The following is a 22,294-nucleotide window of genomic DNA, read 5'->3' on the forward strand; positions in this document are numbered from 1 at the left end:
CCATAATGTAACATGATCCATTGTCAGTTTGACTCTAAAGAAAATATCCATATCAAATATGTTGATTTTGTTGAGTGTGATTTTATTTTTAAGGTCAATTTTGAGCATATTCCTCAATTCATTGGAAGTCATTTTAACAAAAACCCATCTCTGCTGCATCCTTCGCTCATCATCACCTTCACTGACTTGAGCAGAAGCTGAATGGGTTGGGACTAAGCTGTCCATCTCTGTTTCTCTGCTCATGAATACATAGAAACCAGTACATGGGTGTGCGTGTCTGTTGGGGTGACTACACGCACACAGTCACACATACTTACATACATGCTCACACAGCCTCGTGCCGACTCCACTGGCATAATTAGAAACATTTGGGATCATTTGCAAAGGGAACACAAGTTCTGATGGGATCCAGATGCACCGCTGAGTTTCACCGAGAATACAGGAACCCTTATTTACGAGGGGCCATTGCTGGCTCCTCACCCAGGGAGGTGAGTGTATATATATGCATGTATGTGTGCGTGAGTGTGGGCACTGTGTAGTTTGTCCACACACTAAATGGCTCTGTGGGAACAGATCATCCATATTCAGGTCAGACTCAATTTAATGGCTCTGAGAAAATGAGAGCTTGTGTACATAATGTGAGCCTAGTTATAGGAAGTAGACAATGAAGTTACCAGAAAAGAGTTTTTATTTATATTACACTTTTTAATAATAATAATAAAAAAAGTCCTTTCAGAGTTTACTTCTTTCATCTTCTTCTCATGGTGTCAACTTCTTTGGATACTTCTTGTGGATTTCCTGTAGAAAGAGAAAAATAGTCACATAGTAAGATTATTTCTTCTTTAACACAGATAATGGCAGAACTACTGGACACTGATGGAGATGCAAAGACAGTGTTGCCTCATGTTGGGAAATGCTGCCACCTTGTGGACAATATAAGTATTGTTCTTTCTGTAAATAATTTCTATTGTGATTTGACCATTTCTGCTGTTGAAAACACAAAATCCATAAAGTTGTGAGCCTTTGTTTCTGAAATAATTCTATATAGAACTTGTTCCCAACTGTGCCATCAATTGAAAACTATAGTGTCCACAACTGTGACCAAATATAAACAATATGGAGTTACTCACCTATAATATGGTTTTCTCGCCCTAGTTCATCCCCATATTCTCTCCTCTGAATTCTCTTCTTTGTATTTTCAGTTTACTAAGAACACAGATAAGTCAGAGTTTCATTTATAGACTTGAAAGGTTGCAAATAAGAGGACTGAAGTAACAGCAACAGCATTGCTTTGCAGCCTAATTAACACTTGTTTGAAAATATTAATTAGCTGTGCACTGTTATGTCAAAGTGAATGATGTCTAACAGCATCTGCTATACACTGTGTCAAAGGTTTACCAGTCTGAACACTCTACAGTGTTATCAGTTATGACAGGATTCTTCAACACGTTTTCATTACCAGCCCATGAAAAACTTGCTTGGTCAAGAGCCACTCTTCAGTTTTCAAGACATAGATGACCCCTTTATTGAATCTTTTCATCGCTGCTCCAGCATCTGGGCCAAACGCCAGAACAGACAGGAAAAAGTTGTTCAGTAGTGCTAGACGGATATCTTAGATTACATTGGGAGGTCTGAGGGGAAGAATAAACAACAAATTCCCAAGTGTGGGACTCATGTTCAAGTCCAAACTGTGGACTACAACCTGTAGTTTACATATCTGTCCACATAATGATGCTGAGACACTAAACGCAAAAGTTTTATTGAGTTTTGGCCTCTTGTTTACACTGTAACAGACTTTTGGGTGGACAAAAGAGCAAAGCTTTGAAAACAGGCTCCAGAGTGAAACCTTCTTTAAAGGTCCCATATTATGCAAAATTCACTTTTTAATGGTTTTGGAACAGTCATACTGGTCCCCCCGCATGTGTAGGAGACCCGTAAGTGTGAAACTCTTTCAGGCGCTCTCTCTCCCCCCTGCTCCACCTCTAGGGAAGTAAGCGCTGAAATGAGCTTGTTTGAAAGCGTGTACGTTATGACGTCATAAGGGACAATAACCACTCCCCACAGAGCGATGGACCCGTCTACCGGCTCTCAAAGCCCGCCCTCTAAAAATCACCTAGCGCCCAGTGTTTTTCCCTCTTCGGCAACCCTCGTTAGCGGACATGGCTAAGCGACAGAAGCACTGTTCTGTTTGTGGCTGCATAAATGAACACGAAAACGTTTTTTTTACTTCCATCCACTGAACCCACGAGGACTGAGTGGATTAATTTTATTTTTGGAGGAAATGTACCCGGAAAACTTCCAAAGGTTTTGCATGTCTGTGGCCAGCATTTCAAAGAGGACTGTTTCCACAACATGGGGCCATGGAAAGCAGGCTTCGCCAACCGTTTGAAGCTGAAGCCAGGTTCAATACCAACTGTCCGTGACACAGCTGGAGAGGTAAGAGCTGGCAGTTATTTTATCGTTTCGGCCTTATTAGTCTGATAGCTTGAAAATATATTAACCTGTCAATCACCTCATGACGGGCTATGCGATGGGCGGAGCCAACAGCTGAGCTGTTCCACCAGGGTTCCGCCCACCATAAACGGCACATTTCTGAAGCTGCTAAAAAGAGGGAGGTGAAGAGAAGCCGCTGCACTCAAACTGAGGGTCGATTTGTCCATACCATGGCGGAAATATTTCATTTAGATATTAATGAATGGTCTCAGATTGGGAATAAAGTGTATAATATGGGACCTTTAAACGCAAGGTGAATCCTGTTCATGTAAATGTTAACTGGAATCTTTTGGCAATGTTCAATCTATCTTCTCATCCTATGTGCACACTCAGGCCCTGTTTCCACCCACAAACAGCATAAAAACAACAGCAATGGCAGATATTTGTGTTCTGTTTGCACTGTTTAACTAACAGTCGTTTGGTCTGTTGAACTAAACATGATGCTTGTGCAACATTTAAGCCCCCAGCATAGATGCATAGATTACATACGCCCAATAATCAAGACAGCTCTATATAAGCAGCGTGCTACCAAATGACACCTCTGGATAAGACCTGCATGAACAAGCATTGTAGCTTCTGATCTAATAAGGATATAGTGCACACATGGGGTGTGTCATTGTTACACACCACATCGTTTCCAGTCCTAGCTGTGTTTTCCATCTGCATGGAGGTAGTTTTTATTCCCCTGTTTTGTAGATGTTATTTTCTCAAAGACGCAAAAGGAAAAGTTTAGGGTTTTGACTGGAAACATCGTCGTGTAACCCTGCGATGGACTGACGACCTGTCCAAGTGTACCCTGCCTCGTGCCTGCTAATTGTTGGGATAGGTTCCGGCTTCCCTGCAACCCTGAATTGAAATAAGCAGTATAGAAAATGAATGGATGGATGGATGGATGGACATTGTTGTGTAAGCAGGGACCATGGTTAAAGCTAGACAATAAAATTACTTGGTTAAGCCCAGCTGTATAAGCTTTGAGGAACCCCTGTACTTTAAAATCCTGACCAAGCATCAGTGTGTTTATGAGTCAGAAGTGAGGACGAGTCAGCTTCTCATTAGCTGCTCATCAAGAGGTTGGAATATGCTCTGTCAAGTCACATTAGATGTTACGAAACACTACTGACCTTTCTGTTGTGTTGGGATCTGCTGATAAGCATCTGTTAATTGATTCAGAACAGCTTCATCAGCCTCGCTCCTATTAGTTCTAATCACCGCTGCCTGGGTCAGTAGAAAGCACACCACTGCTTCCGAACGTCCACTGATGCTGGTATAACACCAGGAGATCGCTCATGTGCCGGTAAACTGATCCATGGAAGGAAGAATCCCTGCAGAGTGAGTTAAGTCAGCACAAGCAACAATGTTTTCCTGTGTATTCGTCAGAATATGTGTGTTTGTGTGTCTGTGAACCTGGTGCTGGTCGACAGAGAGTCAGTCGTACTTCAGGTGGTGAAGTCTTGAATAGTTTTAGCACTTTCTACAGAAAGAGCAGATAACTTAGATCAGGAGTTTACACAGACAATCTTAAAGGATCTTAAATGTTGTAGGAGATATTTAATTTCTTTTTATAGCCTCATTAGGTTAGAGAAGACCACAAACAACAATTAGACTGTCACATGAGAGGAAAACAACCCCAAAAACTAATTATTTCTATAGAAAACCAATGCAGTCCTACTGTAATTACATGTAATCATGTAAAACGTAATAATAATAATCATTCAAGCGGTCTGCTAAGCTTATTACAAGATGCTAAATGACATTAGTAGACACAAATGAATAAATTTAATTTTGCACATACTGGATAGGACAGGTCCCTGAGTGACTCGCCGTTGATAGCTAACAGGACATCCCCCTCTTCGATTCTGCCGCTCTGCTCTGCGGGCTGGCCGGGAAAGAGCTGCTTAATCCGGACCAGGCTACTGAAGTCCCGAGTGGGCGGGTCCAACTCACACATCAGGAAGCTAAATCCCAAGCCATTGGCACTTTTGGTCAGAGTCACTTCCTGAGTGTTTTCTTAAAAATTTGGAGACAGGAGGGGAGAGGGAAATTAAAAAAGACAAAAAAAATGGGTGAAACGTGTTGCATATGCACGCAGGCCAGGTGTTAATTTAGGTTGGAAAGAGGTGAGAAGATATAGCTTATATCTTTCTGCTACACTTGAAGCTGTAACATAATGACTGACTTATGTAAATGGCTGAATTAAAGCAACAGTTAAATTATTTATCTTTCTGTCAGACAACATGTTTTCTTTAACTCTGCAGTGCAGAACATGCCTTCCCCTACTGGCTTTGAGAATAATTACAGATTCGCTGTCAGCCTACTTGCCCCCTTGAGGACTGTTGAGGCTTCAGCTGTAAATATAAAGTCAGAGGAGATAAAACACTGAATTGTAAAGTCTTCCAATTAGACTGCCAAACGTGCGACTGATGCCTCAATTCAATTTAAAACTAGTGTTTATAGCCTGACTTTTTAAAATGTGCAAAAACATTGATAAACTTTGTGTGAACACATCTAGCAAAAGGCATTATTGGGGTGCATAATTTTCAGATTTATGATTATTGAGGCTCTTCTGTTGAGGTATTGACTTATTTTGACTCATTCTGCAGAGTGACAAGGACATATGAACAAACATTTAAATCATACCATATTCATCTTTATGTAAGATTTAAAGCAAAACTGTTGACTTCATCCCACTAACTCTATTGTTTCTAGTCATGGCAATCTTTCAGATAATATCTCCCAAACTGCTTGAAATCTGAAAGTAATATTTCAGTCTAACCTTAGTTTCGATGCTCAGGTCAAGCATGTTTAGACTTGTTTTTCCCAGTTTAAGACAATCACTAAAATCAGGTCATTTCTATCAATCACTGATTTAGAAAAAGCCATGCATGTTTGTGTCACTTTAACTTCATTGTACACTCATCTTCAGTCAAGGCTTCCCCATCACCTCCAATTAATTCAGAACACTATGGCAAGACTCATTAATGGTAGAAAAAAGTATCCTTCTGCACATCACCTCTGTAATTGTGTCCCCTCACTTGCTTGCTTTTAGATTTCTATTGAATTATTTTCCCTCTATAGCGTTAAATGTTCCCTAACAGCCATTTTGGACTCCAACCGGGTATATCCTCCCAGATTAACAGACACTTCCCTCACAGCTTGTGACAAAGGAAGATCAAGATTTTTCCATCTGAACCTCCATCTTTTGGAAACCTTTACCTTCTGCCTTTAGACACATGGCATCTCTTAATGCCTTTAAATCACCCCTGAACCTTTTTCATAGGGCCTTTGGTCTGATGAAAGTATTACATAATCTATTCCAGCTCATCTGGCTGCCTTGTCTCCTTTTTTCTGGGTCAACAATTTAGTAACTTTGGTGGAAAAGGTGCTATTTACATAATACCTTATTATTGTTGTTAATGTTACCTTAATCAGAATGTCTTTGTAACTGTCTGATGTCATCATTAAAGTGAATTTGTGCCCTGGAGTTTCATTATGTTTTATTTTGTTGTCGTTTTCTCAAGTTTTTTCACATTTTTCTTTAAATTCTCTGCCATGTTAAATACTTAGTTTTGTTTATAAAAAAAATATAAATAAAGTTTATTTTTATTATTACTATTATTGTTGCTGACCAACTCGAATGATCACTTTTAAATAAGCCACGACCTGTACTAATCATCTTATCCACATGTCGCTAATATTTCGGATTAAACCCTCTACTGGCTGATATTGACGACATGCTGATATTGTGGATCTCTTTAAGTTTATATGGAAAAACTCCCCATTACAGCTTCAAATAAGAAAGGAAAAGATATTCAGAGGCTAATCTCAGATCTTGCCACTCCCCACAATGATGTGTTTGGATTAGTACAAATTGGATTGGGATTGGAGCCGGATCACTCCAACCCCCAAAATATCAGAGGGTCTACTCGATATACCACATGCTGAACTAAGATGTGTGCAGTAGAAACGGGTGGAGTTTTTGGTGGAGCTTTGTTCAAAAGTAAGATAAGCTGGTTGCTGGCACTTTAATTCCACCTGTGTGCTTTTAAGAAGAGTATTTCAAGGAAGACGTATATAGATTGAAAGGTCAAAGGATAAGGAAAGCTGGGAGGATAAGAATAGGAAAGTCAGCGTCAGTAAAGGCAGATCAAGATGAAGTGTGAGGAGAAGGTGTGTCAAAGTTCACCTTGAGGTAGCAGACTAGCCTCACCGCCTAGTCAACTAATGGAGCCCACAAAGCTTTGAGGTAGTGCTTTTAATTACACAGGTAGACGTATTTTTAGAGAAGCGGGCCTTTTGTGTTTTTGGGCATTTTAAGTTCAGTGGCCTAACCTGAGCTGAGGCGTCCTACCATCAGTAGCAAATCTGTAGTCTCTGGGTTGATCTGATATTGTGCTCGGAGAGGTACTGATGGACACGCTGCTGTTGAATCTTGGATGACTGGTAGTTGGGCTGAGGCTCTGATTGGATGTGCTGCTGCTGGTGTCAGCACTGACAGAAACCTTGGGTAGGTTGACCAGTTCCCGCTCTACAACCATGTAGACCACCTAGAAGAGGGGAAAAGAGTAGACCAGAATGAGAAAGACTAAAAGATGAGAGTTTAGTCTTCCACTTTTAGGAACAATTAGGCATAAAATACATTTTACAACATGATTTTTTATAGCGCTTTATGAAAGTATGGGGATAACCAAAGTTGTCACAGTTCACTTTGTGGGGAAAACAACAGTAAGCACGTGATTCTTTAGCCGTTCATTCCATAGCTGATGAGACGTTTAAGTCAAAGCTACCCTAATAGCTAATTCATGGTTTCTGCATCTGTGAAGTTGACCCAGACACATGCATATCCAATGTGCTTAAAACAGACACAGTTTGCACCAACTTTTGGGCTTTGGAGGTGAACTGTGGGTCATCAGAGACTAACCGCTAACCTGCCAAATGTGGGTTGCTGTCCATGAATGAAGCATCTCCTGGCAGTGCTATCACTACATTTCCTATAAACACTACCCTGTGACATCCATTGGTTGCCTGCTTACTTTAGCATAAATGGTTAACGTGCTATTGCCTGAACAGAATGCAGCTGAATGAGGAGCAATATTTAAACAAAATAAGTGACATGTATAAAAAAAAACAGAAATGTGGTGGTAAAGAAAAAAAAAAAAAAAAAAAGTCTGGTTACAAAAAAAGAAAGAAGGTAGGGAAGAAGATTGATAATGGAAAAGGAGGTGAAAGCTACTTTTCTTTTTCTTTTATTTTCTTTTTACTTTTATACATCTTTTACTTCTGTTAGATATTCTAACATACTGAAAAGCTAAAATACTTCTTATTTAAGGAATGATGTAAAACATCTACCAAGCTAAAGTTTAAAATAGATCATTTCAAATGTAACCGGTCCTTGCTGGAAAAGAAAATGTTGAGAAACTGCTGTTGTTGTTTGGTATTTTCATGAAAAAAGCAATAAAAACAATTAAAAGAAACATGTACATGTAACTAAGAATATAGCAACCACATTGGCTGCACATTGATCTTTTGCACAAGTGGACACAGAAACTATTAATCCACCTCATTGTTGACCATGAATTAAAAGCTAACATCACCAGGGTTTTTATAATTCAACATCATTAATGCTAGCATTACCATTAAAGCTTTACTTATGCTCTATACTAAATACATTACAATATGTACAGCTCGAGTCTTCTGTCCATCTTCTGCATCCTTTATGTGTGTACCTTGGTCCATTTTCAGAGAGCTTGCGACATAATTCCATATATGGCGAAACAAAGCAGTACCAGCAGAAACTATGGAGGCAGTCTTGCACAATAAAGCTGACACCAACCAGCAAAAAAAACATAGAAGAAAAAACAATGCATTTAATGGCCAAGCAGAACCAACTATCTACAGTGCTGCCTCATTTTATCTGTCTTTATGAGAATGTACATTATCATGATCTCCAACACCGTCACCATGTTTGCTGTTGCCTGAAACGGAGAACTCGGAGCTCTCTAAACTCTGCACTGCCCTCTAGTGGAAGTATAGCCTAATAACCATGACAACATAAAGAAAACGTAGTACAGTACACGGAGTATATGAGCAGTTCTGTTTGACAACGTTTGACACAGACAGATCTATTTACATACATAAAGGGAGCATAAATGAACCTTAAGTTCCTTAGTGCAGCTAACAGCTCATCATCATCTGCAAATAAAGGTTTTTCATTTGCATGTCATGCAGTACCTCCCCAGTTTTACTCAGACACTCCACAGCTTGCTCGTAAGTGAAGCCATGAAAGTTAACTCCATCCACCTCCAGAAGTCTATCGTCTGTAAATAAAGATTGAGACAAATTAAAAGTGATTTTTAAAATGACCAGAAGGCATGAATCTTAAATTGCGTTTTTTTTATTATTCGTAGTCTGTCTGTGTTGTTAAATATTCAAGATAAAGTTCTTTCTGGGTGCCTGTTATTTGCTATTTGCTTCCTTTGTCTTTTTTAGAGAAAAACTGAGCGTTTACATTACTTAGAGTATTCTCTGCATTTCTAAATTGTGGGTTAACAATAACGTTATAGGCTGTCCAACTGTTTTACAGGCAATTTTACAGAACACAAATGTTAACTACATGGCTTGGCACATCTGCTAAATTTCAGATTTCTTACTTAAGCATTAGCATCATGTGTGACACAGCTTTACTACCTGAATGTAAACGTCCATCTCTTTCAGCAGCCCCTCCTGGAACAAGGCTTTTTATGTAGATTCCTCCATTACGAAGGTTCGTATTAATGCCCCCCTAACCAATCAAACAGAGGTACAGCTCTGTTAAGGCTTTAATAACCTGTTGATTATACTTCAACTGTACTATTTTCAGATGCACTTTGTCATCTGACAGATAAAACATCTCAAGTTGCTGAAAATAGATGAAAACCATTTTTTAAAATAGGAAGTATTGCAAAGTGGTGTATAGTTTGTTACTAATGACTAACTAACCAACCAATCACTTATCATGCCTTCATGAAATCATCATATTATTAACATCTGTTGGGTTAAAAGAATAGGTTTTATTTGGTACAGAAATAAAGGGTTTTACTCATTTTTGTGAAATGATGTTTCTAAGCTTTAAAGTGGTGATCAGTGTGAGCGAGGTAACTCCTACGGTGTCTCTAATCCTGCCAGACCACAAATGTAAATCAGCTTGAGTCCAGCACTCATTGTGGCTTACTGCTGGACATGAGTCACTGAGCTAATTACACACTCTTTACTCTTAATGTGAAATCTTCAAATCAAATTCTTGCATTGTAAACATATTGTTTGGATGGATAAAGACTTTTTCATGATGATACCAAAACTTGTATTTAAGTTAAATGCTTTGTGTAATCTACCATTGCTACCCTTAAACACTGGGAAAAGATGCAATAAACTCACAGCGATGCTGATCCCCAGGTTTCCTGAAATCTTCCTGAGTTCCACAGTGATCTCCTCTGGTCTTGCACAGTTCAAAGGGGGAGACAGAGGGCAGCCATCCTAAGGACAATGACGACAAAAACAAACAGTGTGGAATTCCATGAATAAACTTTAATATCCACTACCACAGATACCTCACTAGTAACTGAGAGATACAAGGTTGTTTTATGATTTAATAGATGTTAAAGAGCTGCACTATAAAAAACTGTACCTGTGTACTGAGGACTCTTACTTCACGGGGAACATGCAACCTGTTGCCGGTCTTTGGTGTCATCATGACTGAAACAATCTCGTCAAGGCTGTCATCTCTTGTTTGTCCGTCTGTGATAAGCGTAGTTTGGGTCTCGTACTTTCCAAACACAGGAGAACGCACGCTCATTGGACTGATGGAAGCTGCAGGAAAGAAAGAAACAAAAAAGTGCCGTTATTCCTCTCAACAATAGATACACATTATATTGATACCATTCTCATATTTGTTGGTATGAAGCTCAAGATAGCAGTCAGACTTGTTTTAGCGCTAAAACTATATTAGGTTTATTGCCACTAGCATGCTGAGCCTACAGCAATTTTCTGTTTTAAGTGTTTGTATATATATATATATATATATATATATATATATATATATATATATATATATATATATAGGACAGGCGAGGTGTGGGAATGTTTATTCCTCCAATGGGGGGCACGATAGAAAAAGTTTGATCATCACTGGTATAAGCTAACCTGTTGCAAGCTTTTGCTTCATCTACAAATCATCCAACTGTTAGAATGCAGAAAGTACATCCTCCAAAGTTTTTATGTTATTTCTGAATCTGAAAGGGTTTTATACAGAGAATGTAATTTCTTTTCCAATGGACTGTTGGTCATCCATTGTTCTTAGGTGTGAGCAAACAAGCTAGCAAAGTTAGCGGAAGAAAAAAAAAAAAAAAAAAAAAAAAAAAACAAAAGTTAGCGGAAGAGTAACTTACCAATTCCTAAGCTATTATATTTGTCAGAAGTAAATTCACTAAATTTAACTAAATTAAAAATATTTATAGAGTAATGTTAAGGTTAATTATAATAGTCTTCATTGCTTAATGAAAAGTTTAAAAAATGCTATATTATATTAACACATTCCCATATAAACTATATAAAAAATATAACAAGCAAGGGAAGGCAAAATGTGCAGTCACAGTATCATCACACATGTTACCTCATTCATACACACAGATCACCTTTTGGCTGTGAGATAATGAGCTGCACCTCCTCAGGGCTGCTCTGCATGACCTCTGCTGCCTCATTGAAAGTGACACCCTCCAGGCTGATGTGGTTCAGAGAAATCAGGCGACCACCTGAAGACAAAGGTCACAGTGAAAGGGTGCTTTTGTCCAGTAAAATGTAGTTTAAGCTCCCTGTAGGCTTCAAAAGAATCTTTACTCTCATCTTTGTTCTCCTTTGCACCTCTGTGACACATATTTTGTAAATCTTTATTTATTTATTTATTCTTTTTTTTTTATTAGATTAAAGGAAATATATGGGTTTGCAGGAAAATTATTTGTAGTCACAAATTCTCTAGGGGAAAACAGAATTTAAAGTAGTGCATATAAACACAGAGTAAAACTGTTTATGTGATTTTCTACCTGCTCTGATGCGTCCATCTTTATCGGCAGGTCCACCAGGCACAATGGAAGCAATAAAGATGCCCAAGTCATACCGCCCTACTGTTTCTTCTCCAACTATCACTATGCCTGTATGGGAATATATGTCAAAAATATTTGCTTTGTATTGATTTGTTGGTGTTTTTTTTTTTTTTTTTTTGGATTCCTCATCCTCAAACTGATCACTATGCTGTAAAATACATTATCCACTGGGAAACCCTTTTGTTTTCCACCTGAAATGTTACTCTACATCTATTTGAACAGTATTATTGTCAAAATTAAGACAACTGCACACCTGGCAGTGGCTATATTCTTACTGCAGGAGGTTAAATTTATTCAGAAGCCAGCTACTGATCTGATCAACGACAAAACAGCACCAGTAACTGGGCAGCTCGCAGTGGCAAATTAGAGGTCTACTTATTCTATTTGGGTGGTAATTTCCCTACCAAATGCATCATATTGTTCTGGATGTGAGTTAGCATTGGAGAATCTAACAACAAGCTTCTATTGACTGGTCACCAACTGTATTGTATACTTTCTGTGCAATTTATTAGCAAGGAGATGTTGGCATTGGCCCTTCTGGCTTCACCATCACAGAGACCAGACATGGCTATACATTACCCAGTGGACGTTGGCTTTAATAAAGATCTAGTTACCATAAATGTAACTGCCCCGAAACACAGACACCAAATGTGGGCATTAGACCAAACACAGCAAATTTGTTTGGGACAAGATCCACAAAGTTTGTCATTTTGCTCCATTTGATAAACGTGCCATAAAGTTGTTAAAGGTGTGAAGGACAAGAAAGCTCTCAAGTTTATCAAGAAGAGGATTGGCACTCACATTCGGGCCAAGAGAAAGAGAGAGGAGCTGAGCAGCATGATGGCTGCCATGAGAAAGGCTGCAGCCATGAAGGACTAAATGGTCAAATGTTCTGTTTAACTACAAAAAAAACAACAAATAGTTGGCATTGGCATTGGAGAGGCTAACAACTAGCTTCTTTAGGCTGGTCACCCACTGGATTATGCATGTTTTCTACTATCCATTAGTAAGGAGATTCTAGCATCAGCACTGGAGAAGCTAACTAGACCAGATACTCCCTCTGCTATGCATTTGCAAGGAGATGCTGCCATTAGCGTTGGAGAGGCTAACAACTAGCATGCCTAGGTTGGTGATTCACTCTAATGGTTACTATCTTTACTCTCTTTAAGTTTGAACAAGACTGGTATTTACATTGACAGGCTAGTAACCACTATACCAAAGCTGACAGCTTACTGTTGGAATGGATATATCTTCCTTCAACAAGAATATAGCCATTGCTAAAAGTGCAATTGTCTTAATTTTGGCCCTCATACTGCACCATTGAAATCGTGATAGTATGGATAAACACTAAGCATGAAGCAGAACAGGCAATGCAATTGTGTTGGCATACAAAGTATATGGTTGTGGTAGGTTATTATATTTCTATACTTCATTTAAAAAAATGTATTGTGATCATCTTACCCAGGCCAAGTTTTGGATCTTTCTTTAAGGAAATGCAAAGGACTTCTCTCTCTGATGACGCCCCCAGTTTAGGTGGAGTTTCTGTTAGTAATACAGGGGAATCATATTATCAACTAATATAATAAACATGTGTATTGTAATGAATTTTATAATAGACAAAGATCTAAACTATATTTGAAAAATAAATTTCATTAGGGCAATAGCTGATTACAGTAGCAGCACTAGAGAAAATGGGATGGTTATGGTCATGTAGGTTATCAGCCATGGAACTTGAGTTATATTCACTGTGCTTTGTCATGTTGTACCTCTGGCTGCTGGGGATCCAGACTGGGTTTCAGATCCACTCCTCTGGGAACATGCAGGGGAGCGCGTCCCAATGCTGCTGCGCATACTACTGGAGCAGGTACTATAAAAGGAAACAGAAGTATTACACCAAAAGCATGCCTTTAAGATATAAGAAGTCATCTATCACATTTATTCCAGCACACCTCCATCTCTGGTTTGTGGTCTTCCCCTTATACTGTTATTATAAGTCTTTATATTGTAGAGATGACCCAATCCAGGCTACAAACCTGCCTGTTTCTGATCCATTCAACACACTGAAACCAACTTATGATCTTATATATTCCAGAACTGACATGCTTTGTCCTTATAAGACATTTAGTGGTCATAACAGTTTACTCATCTGTATTTTGAACACAGAGTTGTGCTCATGAAAACTGCCCAATAACTAAATACCTGTGATGTTTTACTCGGGCCTCGATTCTGGCTGCAACGTCGTCACACAGTTTGGTCAAGGACTCTTCCTGAGGTGTGGTCAGGCCGCTGTCATCTTGCGGCGTCTCAGAACAAGAAAGGGACTTGAGCTGGCTGCTTTGAGCACGGCATACCGCTGCATACTGCACAATGTTGTCCTCTGGACAAAGATAGAGAAGTTATCTTTAGTAGTAGAGCAAGAGGAGTTGTCAGTGAACAGCATGGGTGTATTTTAAACTAAATACCATGAGGTTGCTGGAGATTAGGGCTGGGCGATATGGCCTAAAAATAAAATCTCTTATTTTTTTTATAACCAAATCTGATTTTCGATTTTAATTGATTCTTTTTCTTTTCTTTAACAAAACATAAATAAACTTATTAAAAAAGTTTTTTTATTTATATAAATGAATGCCAGCAAAAATAAAGCATATAATGTCATAACTTTTCCACCATATAAATGACTTCATATCTTGCATAGAAATATGCAGCACAACTGCATCCGTGATCTCTTTCCATTTGGATCCTCATCATACAGGATCCACTGCAGAAATAATTCTCCTGATGAAGGTTGTGTTCTAACTAAAGTTTGTGGGCTAAAGTTGACTTCTGCATCTCGCAGAGAGCAGCATTTCTCACTGCAGTTATAAGCACAGCTAAATCCCAGGCATGAGTGAAGGGTCACTTCACTGAAAATGTCAGGCAAACATTGTTCTGGTGTGGAGGAAGGGCTAAGTCTGATGCTAACTAACTATGGAAAAAAATCCAGATTTTCATAAAAATAAATTGCCAGAAATGGAAAATTCGATTTATCGATTTTATCGATTAATCGCCCAGCCCTACTGGAGATGAAAACTACAAGAGGTTGCTAGCACTTTTACAGCCCAAAAACAGGCTAACAAAAGTAAAGCTGCAGTAGCTGACCTGAGACCAGACTGTGGCTCAGCTGGCGGGAGCTCATCTCATTGTTAAACTTGTGCTGGGATGAACAAAGGTTACACAGGTATTTGGCTATCTTGGACCTTTCTGTGATGAATATGTATTTCTTCTTGCTGCCACGGCACTCTATTACAAATTTGCGTCTCTATGGAAACATCAGAGAAAAGTTTCTAGGTTAAGGAATGAATCTCAGAAGAATATTTCTCTGTACAAACTACTTCACTCACATTAGAAGAGATGGTTGCTGTTTCTCTCCAATAGAAATTCTGGGAAGTGGATCTGCAGCCATCTTTAACCTCGTACACAGTCACACCTTTGGCACAAACCCCAAGAATGATCTCTCCATCTAAAGGCTTTTTTTCCCGTGTCACGCGGTGGAAAAAGACACCGTACTCAGGCAACTGCTGACACACCTATAAGGGTAAGAATAGCAGTGATAGTTATGTAAAGCAGATGCAGCAATCGGGACTTCAATAGTCAAAAAATCAAGACTGTTTTTCTACCTTCAGAAATTCAAGCTCTGATTCATCTGCGAGCATCTGAGCATTGTTGGCATGAAGTCGCAGCAGCTCCCCTTGAATATAAGGCAAAGCACGTTTCTCCATCACACTTTTGGAGACGTACTGATCAGGCCGGTAGTAGTTCCTACCATATACCTAAATGGAAAAAAATACAACTTTTTAGAAAACACAACACATCTAATTATAAAATTACTGTATAAAACTGTTTTATGTTAAGACACTAGATATTTTTAATAAAATATGGATATGTGGGAAATGTAATCTGTATTTAAAGGGCTCCATGAGCCTTAGCAATGGTATGGTGGTGACTAAAAGTGTCTATGAGAATGTGATCCTCTACTTTAGAGGAGCTCTGTTTCTGTATGTCAAATAAAAGGACTCTACACATTAAAAATCCTAATTGAGGGTATACTAGGGAAGGTGTATTCAATGCTTGAACTTTTTTTTCGCAATTCTTCTTTAAAATCCATCTCTTGAGTCACTCAACTTCAACAGCCTTCAACTATTAATTTAGCTTTTAATGCACAACCTCAGGCATGCAGTCTCCATACTCTGTCTGCAGGGCCAGACCTCCCAGGTACAGAGCAGTCTCCTCATGGCAGGACAGCCTGTCATCTAAAAGGTCCCTCCTGAGCTGGAGGTAATACTGATGACGAGTCTGTTTGTGCCTGTTGGAAAAAAGAATTGCTAACTTTTCAGAATTTGTTAACTGTCTCATATCTGCATAACATGTCTCGTCTTCTCTCAGCTAGAATTTAATTATTCTGTAATCAGGAGAAGAAAAATAACTGCATGCATGTGTGGCAACTTAACAGCTGTAACAACTGATCTGAGCTGAAAATGTCAGATGTCAAACAAAGGCCAGAGAGTTTATCTGAGCAGCTACTGGCTAAGGCAGAAAAATTAGACCTTTTATAGGAAGGTATTGTTTCCTCTGATAACTGCAGTTAAAAAGTCTAATAATTAGTAATGTAATGCCCTTCTCCTCTACAAGAACTAAGACTCTTGGGCTATAGAGCCACCCTCATCCCATCCAAAAAAGGTCAAAACAAACTTACAAAAGAAGAGAGATGTCATTGACAAAGAATTTGACCCTGAAGAAAAGGACAAAGTTGGTTGTAGACACTTTCTTCCAGCTATCTGGAGCAACTTTGGAAATCTTGGTATCATTCTCCACAAAGAAAAACTCATTATCTGAACAGGGAATAAAGAAAAGACCAAAAATGACTTGATCATAATAACACATACAGTGACATAGTCATTCTCAGTAATGTAATTATTTGACGTCTCTTTTACCATCAATGTAAGCAAGGCCAAAGTAGAAATGTTCCACGAGGTTTGAATGTGCCACAATCATGTCAAAAACATCCCCTCCTCTGGATTTCACTTCACACTTGATGAGGATGCTCTGTCCATTTGGCATCACCACACTAAGCTCTCTGTGGTTGGTTGGAGATTTCCCTTTTTTTGACTGAAGAGGGAAAACAGGTTGTGCAAAGTACACAAGTAATTTTATAACGAAATAGGCAAAGACTAAAGAGTAATTATATCTTCTTTTATTTATTTTTTTATTCATTTATTTATTTAGCCAGAACTCACCAGTATAGATCCAGGCAGTTCCAAGACAACCACAGGCTCATCTAATACTCTAATAAACTCAGGACCTGTGTCCTGCAACAGAAAGGACAACAAGGTAAATGACCAAACTTCCTCACCTTCCTCACATTATGGTATTTATACATATATTTAATCACAAAAAAAATCAAACCCACCTTTATTTTCTTGTCATTCAGACTCATGGTGGACGCAAATTGTGGCAGGGGTCTTGAGTTGGCACTTCGATTACCATCCATGTATGGACTACACGGGCTGCGGTTCAGGTGCTGCCAGGTAGTGAAACTATCCCTGAGTCGACCTCCAGAAGAAATCCTGGGCCAAATAAGTTTAATGGGAAGTGAGATCTGTCCCTCAGGAACAAATGTGGTGTCTGGCATGCAAATTAAACATGACTGAAGTAAGATTTATACCCAGTGGAATCAGCTGGATATGAAGCTCCTGAAAATGTTCTGGGGATCTTCTTCTTTAGTGTCCATGTTGAGCTACTAAAAGAGCCTCCTGAAAAACATATGGTGTGTAAATACTTTTCAAGCATTAAAACAGAACATTTGGCTTGGCAAACAACTAGGATATATTTTTTAATCATTTAGATAATCTTAGTGTTCTTGCAATCAGCTGAATAGAAAGATTGATATTATTTTCATTTGATGAACATAAGGCAACACCTGGCAGCTTATTAGCTTAGCCTAGCTTAGCATAAAGTCTGGAAGCAAAAATGTCTTGTTTGGCTCTGTTCAGGTAAAAAAAATGGTCTTAGCTTTCAGTTGTCATGCTAAACTAACAGTAGTTTAGCTAATAGCTTATGCCAGACAGTTGTATGGCAATCCACATGCTTTTATACTGTATTAGTTATATTACTATATATACTATATATTACTTGCATTGACTGGAGGACTTAATAATTTTATTGCACTTTTGGTTGCAATGACAGCATAGTTCTATACTATTCTACCGCACAAGGAAAATATGGTTTTAGCATATCATAAAACACATGTCAAATGGCAGCCAAATTAGCAGCAATCTGTTGTTTGTTTTTAGTTGCATGCTAAACACTGGCTTCTAAAAGATACAAGACAGCTAATCCTAATGCTAAACTTAGCTTGAAGACTTGATGAAGAAGTAAACAGCTAGATATGACACAAGATCTGACAATTTGAGGCACTTTTGACTCATCCTACTTATTTATTTCCCCCTTAACTGCATAAGAAGGATGTATATATCCACCATGAGGTCACCCAATGAAAAGTGGTTTTGAAATATTGGTTTCCTTTCCTCTGTATTTCTTTGTAGTTAGACAGGAAAGATTGATAAGGTTGAAAATTGTCACTGGGATCATTAACTCATTAGGAGAATGTGGACTGAGGTCAGAAATCAAACAAGAGGGGTCTTTTTATCCTCAAATATTTGGACTTTCATGCAAAGGCACTCTTTCTTGGAACCAGGGGATTTGTACTTGGAAAGCAGACATTAAATTGGTATTTATCCCCTGAACTCTTGGCAAGAAAGCCAATAAGCACATTTGTGAAAAAGTCAAACTTTAACTTAAACAAATAGGATCAGTTTCTTACTGTGTAATCTGTCCCTGACCATCTGACTGCGGTCTGTTAGCTGGGATCCGTTTTCAGCCATGGACACATGATCAACCTGCAATGACATCACCGTCCAGCTCAAAGAAACAAGCAGAGAGCTGGTGTTCAAAAACTAAACTAAAAGAAACACTGGCTCACTTAACCAACTGAAAAAAATTAAACAAATATTTACTGAGTTTCTGTAGACATCTTCTACCAGCTGCCTGATGAGCCGCTCAGGAGGAGGAAGCATGGAGGTTTTGTGGTGAAGCTCACAGGTTTCCAGCACTGTCAGCAGGTCGGTCCGCCTCATCACCATGTCCTCGCACATGCTCAGCAGCAAACCATCCAGCTCAGCACTCATCTGGACCGGCTTGGGAAAAAGAATGACAGCAAAATGGATGATGTGCAACTTTTGAGAATATAGAACAATGGGTATTAGTAAGAAGTAGAAAAGGAAGAGGAGTACCTGGCTTTGAGGGAGATGATAGTCAACACACCAATAAAGAGTCATCCCCAGGGAGTACACAACCATCTGAGGAGCAAATACATAACAGATGTGTCAGATATTCATTAGTGAAGCCAAATCTGACCTAGTCTGTTCATAAATGCACGTTGGTTTTAGAAATCTAACTTACTAACATGCTCTAGCTTTTAATAATCTCCATCACTGCCCCTGTATTAGATGTCCATTTCTCTTGTGTGGGATTTTAGTCATCAAGGTCAAGAAACAAAAAGGAATCCCAGTTGTTTTCTATTTCAACTCTTAGAAGCAACACAGAGGTTTTCCAGAATTTCTAACCTTTTCAGCTGCAGCCCTGGTGGAAGCAATGTGACCCTGCTGGACCTCAGGAGCTTTGAAGGAGGCCACGTCTTCATATCGCGCACAGCTCTTGAAGGCCAGACTCCCATTGGCTGACAGTAGCACCGAACCTGGGCCCAACACATTGCACATGTTACCTGAACCTAAAAAAGAGAGTAGACCACAAGCTGGTCACGAAGAGGTTTGGAAATTGTCTCCAGTCCATGGGTTCAACTCTTGTTTATCAGCAAGATGAAACCTGCATTTAAAGGAAGAGGTAAAAATGTGCACAAAGAGCAACATGTAAGCAGGCACCTTTTTTGGAGATGTCCAGTAAGGCGTCAGTGGTAGCAAGCAGCAGACACCAGACCTCATCTTCCTCCAGCGGTGAACCCCGGGCCTCCAAGACTTCTGCCAGGGTCACAAACGTACCCATCCTGCTGGAATACACATGAACACACACTCAAAGTCCCATGTAAGTAGACCACATGGCATTATGCTGCGTTATGCACAAAAATACATTTGCATTTCATAGTTTGTGGCAGTTTCACAGGTTGAGATGTTTAGGTGCACCTCAGTGTACGCATTTTTTTTCAAAGTTGCACCATTTAAAATAAATATTTCCCAGTATGCCACACAGTGAGTATATTTCTAGCTACTTTTAAGTTCTTTGTGTTATTTTTAAACAGCCTGACCTGATGGACTAGAAACATCTGACTTGGTGAACACTTGAAGATTCATAGTTTGAAACCAACAAACTTACAACAACAAACAACAACAACAACAAACTCCCAAATTTCCCTGAGGGCTCTCCGAAGGGATTAATAAAGTATTTCTATTCTAAGTATTTCTATTCAATTTTATTATGGTTTAGTAGCATTTAAGCAATGTAAGCAGAAACTAATCCATATCTATTGTATGTTTCAAGCAAATCATCATGATTCTCTATTCATTTAACGTGGATGATTACGGATGGCTTTAGTTTGCAAATTAATTTCACCAGATTAAAGACTCTTAGACAGCAGGAGATAACCTTACAGATTGAAAAAAAGATATGGCAGCATCATCATTATCTTCCACTTCTCTGAGTATAAAACACACAGATGTTGAACCATCCACCTAAAAAAAGAGCTTAAGTCAGTGATAGCTTCACCACTGTGAGGATAAACTGAACAAAAAATAAATAAAAAAAGCAAGACAGTCATGAGAATCCTGAAAGACAGTTAGTCTCCCCATCTTTAAACTTCCCATATTATGCAAATGTCATTTTCCAAAGGTTTTCTAACAGTCATATGTGTCCTCATAGCCTGTGTATGAGGTCCAAAAAAATTCTGTCACCTCTCTCACTTGCTTGCTCCACTTTTTAGCAAATGTGTTAAAATGGGAAAGTCTGAGATCTTTACCTTTGTGACCTCACAAAGGGAAATAACCACTGCCCTGGTTAGTGGATACTGCCATCGACCTGCCTACTGGCTAGCTGAGCCTGCCCTCAAAAATCATGGGCGCCAGCATAAGCCAGATCCTCTCCCCGAAAGGGGCGTGGAGTGGGCGTGGACAGGCACCATTTGTAATGAACATTTAAAGGCACAGAAACAAAAAGAGCCCATTCTTGGTAGAGCTCACTAGAGCCATTTTTGGAATGGCTGGAATTAAGGACCAAGGATGAATTTGGGGAAATACACTTTGAAAACAATGTTGTTGGATCTCTGACACCCTTATGAAATTGCTGAAAAAATGTATATTAGGGACCTTTAACTCTGGCTGTGTCACTTTCTGTGTAACAAATACAGGCAGATCCAGATCAAAGTGCTCCAACTTGGAGAGGTTTAAAGTTACAGTGTGTTTAAAAATAAAAAATAAAAGACAAAGGTCAGTGGCAGAAAAATTTAATATATCACTGAAAATTTTGTCTATTGATATCCAAACCCTTTTTTAAAATAACTGTTATGATTTCATTCTCTTAGAATGAGCCATTTATATACTTGTCATGGATCCACATATATGGCAGCTGCCATATTTGTGCCACCATTTTTACTATGGTGTCTCTGAATGGACAAACAGCTCTGTGTGTGAAGTGTAAACCCTCTAAGCTTTAAAACTGTAGTAACTTGCAGTAACTTGTTTGATAGAGGATAGAGCACCATTTAGAATAAGTAAAACCTTAGAAGACAGTACACATGTGTACAATTTTGATCAACTCACAAAGGAAAACGTGTTTATATCTTGAAGGATTTTGGCCACTGATGGCCAGTGTCCATTGGGATTTCTGAGCCCATCTTTACCACTAGATGTCAATGTTTCTTACACAACGCTTTGAAGGCATAAGAATGTTTTGCCCTCTGCAGTGGGGGGATCCAGTGGTGCCATGTTTAGAGAAAACGTGCTGAGAAGCTGGATTTCCAAATTTTTATTGAAATAAAGGAAAAATATGGTAGTAAACGGGCACATTAGTAAAGTTTAATTGCCATCTGTGTGTTCTTACACTACTCTGTCAACGAAGAGATGCAGAGCTGTGACAAGGTCAGTTTGCCATGGAGTTTTTCCTTAAAACAGATGTCCATGTAGTTCTTCTTCAGTTCTTCATCATCGCTTTCTGTTGTGTTTTGGTGCCACCTTTTGAACTAGAGGCTAGTCCACGTCTATGTCTTCAGTCACAAGGTTGATCAGGATAAAACATTTTATTGATTCAGTAGATGATGATGATGATGACGATTTTGATTCGATTTGATACAGTCCCAGCAATCAGCACGAGATAACATCACATCTGGATTTAACCCAATCACTTCCATTCATATCAAATCACAGAAAGCAACTAAAATATTAAACATCATTTTATTTCTGAGCTCAATCAGACATTTAGATAAAAACAATTTGTTATTTTAACTAAAGTAGACTGTACTGCATTCTGAATTAGTTATATTACCAAGTTAGTACAGTCTGATATTATCATAGTTTGGACACATTTTAAAATCAGCATTTTCCTCAAAAAGATAAAGCAAAGTTAATATA

General features: G+C 38.8%; 1 protein-coding gene and 1 pseudogene across 1 annotated transcript; one reads left to right on the forward strand and one right to left on the reverse strand.

Annotated features, from left to right (window-relative positions):
- Positions 1–728: 728 nt before the first annotated feature.
- frmpd2 (FERM and PDZ domain containing 2) lies at positions 729–19,721 on the reverse strand. Its single transcript, XM_041974160.1, has 29 exons — positions 19,601–19,721; positions 19,286–19,449; positions 18,953–19,018; positions 18,677–18,856; positions 18,484–18,559; positions 17,326–17,413; positions 17,071–17,227; positions 16,898–16,969; positions 16,595–16,769; positions 16,357–16,492; positions 15,828–15,966; positions 15,281–15,433; positions 15,005–15,190; positions 14,763–14,922; positions 13,809–14,001; positions 13,391–13,491; positions 13,086–13,166; positions 11,565–11,672; positions 11,160–11,276; positions 10,154–10,335; positions 9,904–10,002; positions 9,178–9,271; positions 8,722–8,807; positions 6,842–7,037; positions 4,286–4,500; positions 3,898–3,964; positions 3,615–3,815; positions 1,131–1,206; positions 729–798 (listed from the first exon to the last, which is right to left on the reverse strand). Exons 1-27 carry the CDS (start codon positions 19,719–19,721, stop codon positions 3,778–3,780), a joined length of 3,450 nt encoding a protein of 1,149 aa, XP_041830094.1. The 3' UTR covers positions 729–798; positions 1,131–1,206; positions 3,615–3,777.
- Positions 12,189–12,507, forward strand: LOC121632560 (annotated as a pseudogene).
- Positions 19,722–22,294: the final 2,573 nt, after the last annotated feature.

This window comes from Melanotaenia boesemani, chromosome 21, assembly GCF_017639745.1.
Source record: "Melanotaenia boesemani isolate fMelBoe1 chromosome 21, fMelBoe1.pri, whole genome shotgun sequence".
NCBI lineage: Eukaryota > Metazoa > Chordata > Actinopteri > Atheriniformes > Melanotaeniidae > Melanotaenia > Melanotaenia boesemani.